This window comes from Nanorana parkeri, unplaced genomic scaffold, assembly GCF_000935625.1.
Source record: "Nanorana parkeri isolate BGI_ZX_2015 unplaced genomic scaffold, ASM93562v1 scaffold911, whole genome shotgun sequence".
NCBI lineage: Eukaryota > Metazoa > Chordata > Amphibia > Anura > Dicroglossidae > Nanorana > Nanorana parkeri.
In genome coordinates this window covers 357,885-358,247 of record NW_017307179.1, presented here as the reverse complement: position 1 = coordinate 358,247, position 363 = coordinate 357,885, and the positions used below count along the sequence as shown (strand labels likewise).

General features: G+C 60.9%; 1 protein-coding gene across 1 annotated transcript in view; it reads left to right on the top strand.

The window, feature by feature from the left end:
* Positions 1-363, top strand: part of LOC108794911 (ubiquilin-4-like) — a 28,199-nt gene that overhangs the window by 26,112 nt on the left and 1,724 nt on the right. The window contains exon 12 of the mRNA XM_018566054.1: positions 7-186. Coding sequence (XP_018421556.1) covers positions 7-186 — 180 coding nt within the window. The remainder of the gene's footprint in view (positions 1-6; positions 187-363) is intronic.

Sequence of the window (363 nt, the reverse complement as noted above, 5' to 3'; positions counted from 1 at the left end):
ATGCAGGAACATGCCAAATCCCGACCGTACCGTCCCAGCCCCTCCCCCGAGCATCATGGGAAGTGGACAAGCCCCACCGCTGACAGGATAACGCCTCCAAATCTCAGACTCCCCCCACTATGCCCGAAGAGGGCGCTCAGCGGCGCGGGCCTGTTCACGCATCATCTCCTCCTCGCCCCCTGCAGGGTGGGAGCTGTTGGTAATTCGTCTCTTCCCGCCCTCCCCCCTTACCCTCTAATTTCCGCATTAACCCCGTGGCAGCCGCCCTCGCCGTTAATACACAGGACACTCTGTACGCCCGATACTAGTGCTAATCGCTGATAATTATTCAACCCACCCCCCCCCCCGCCCCACAGTATCCGG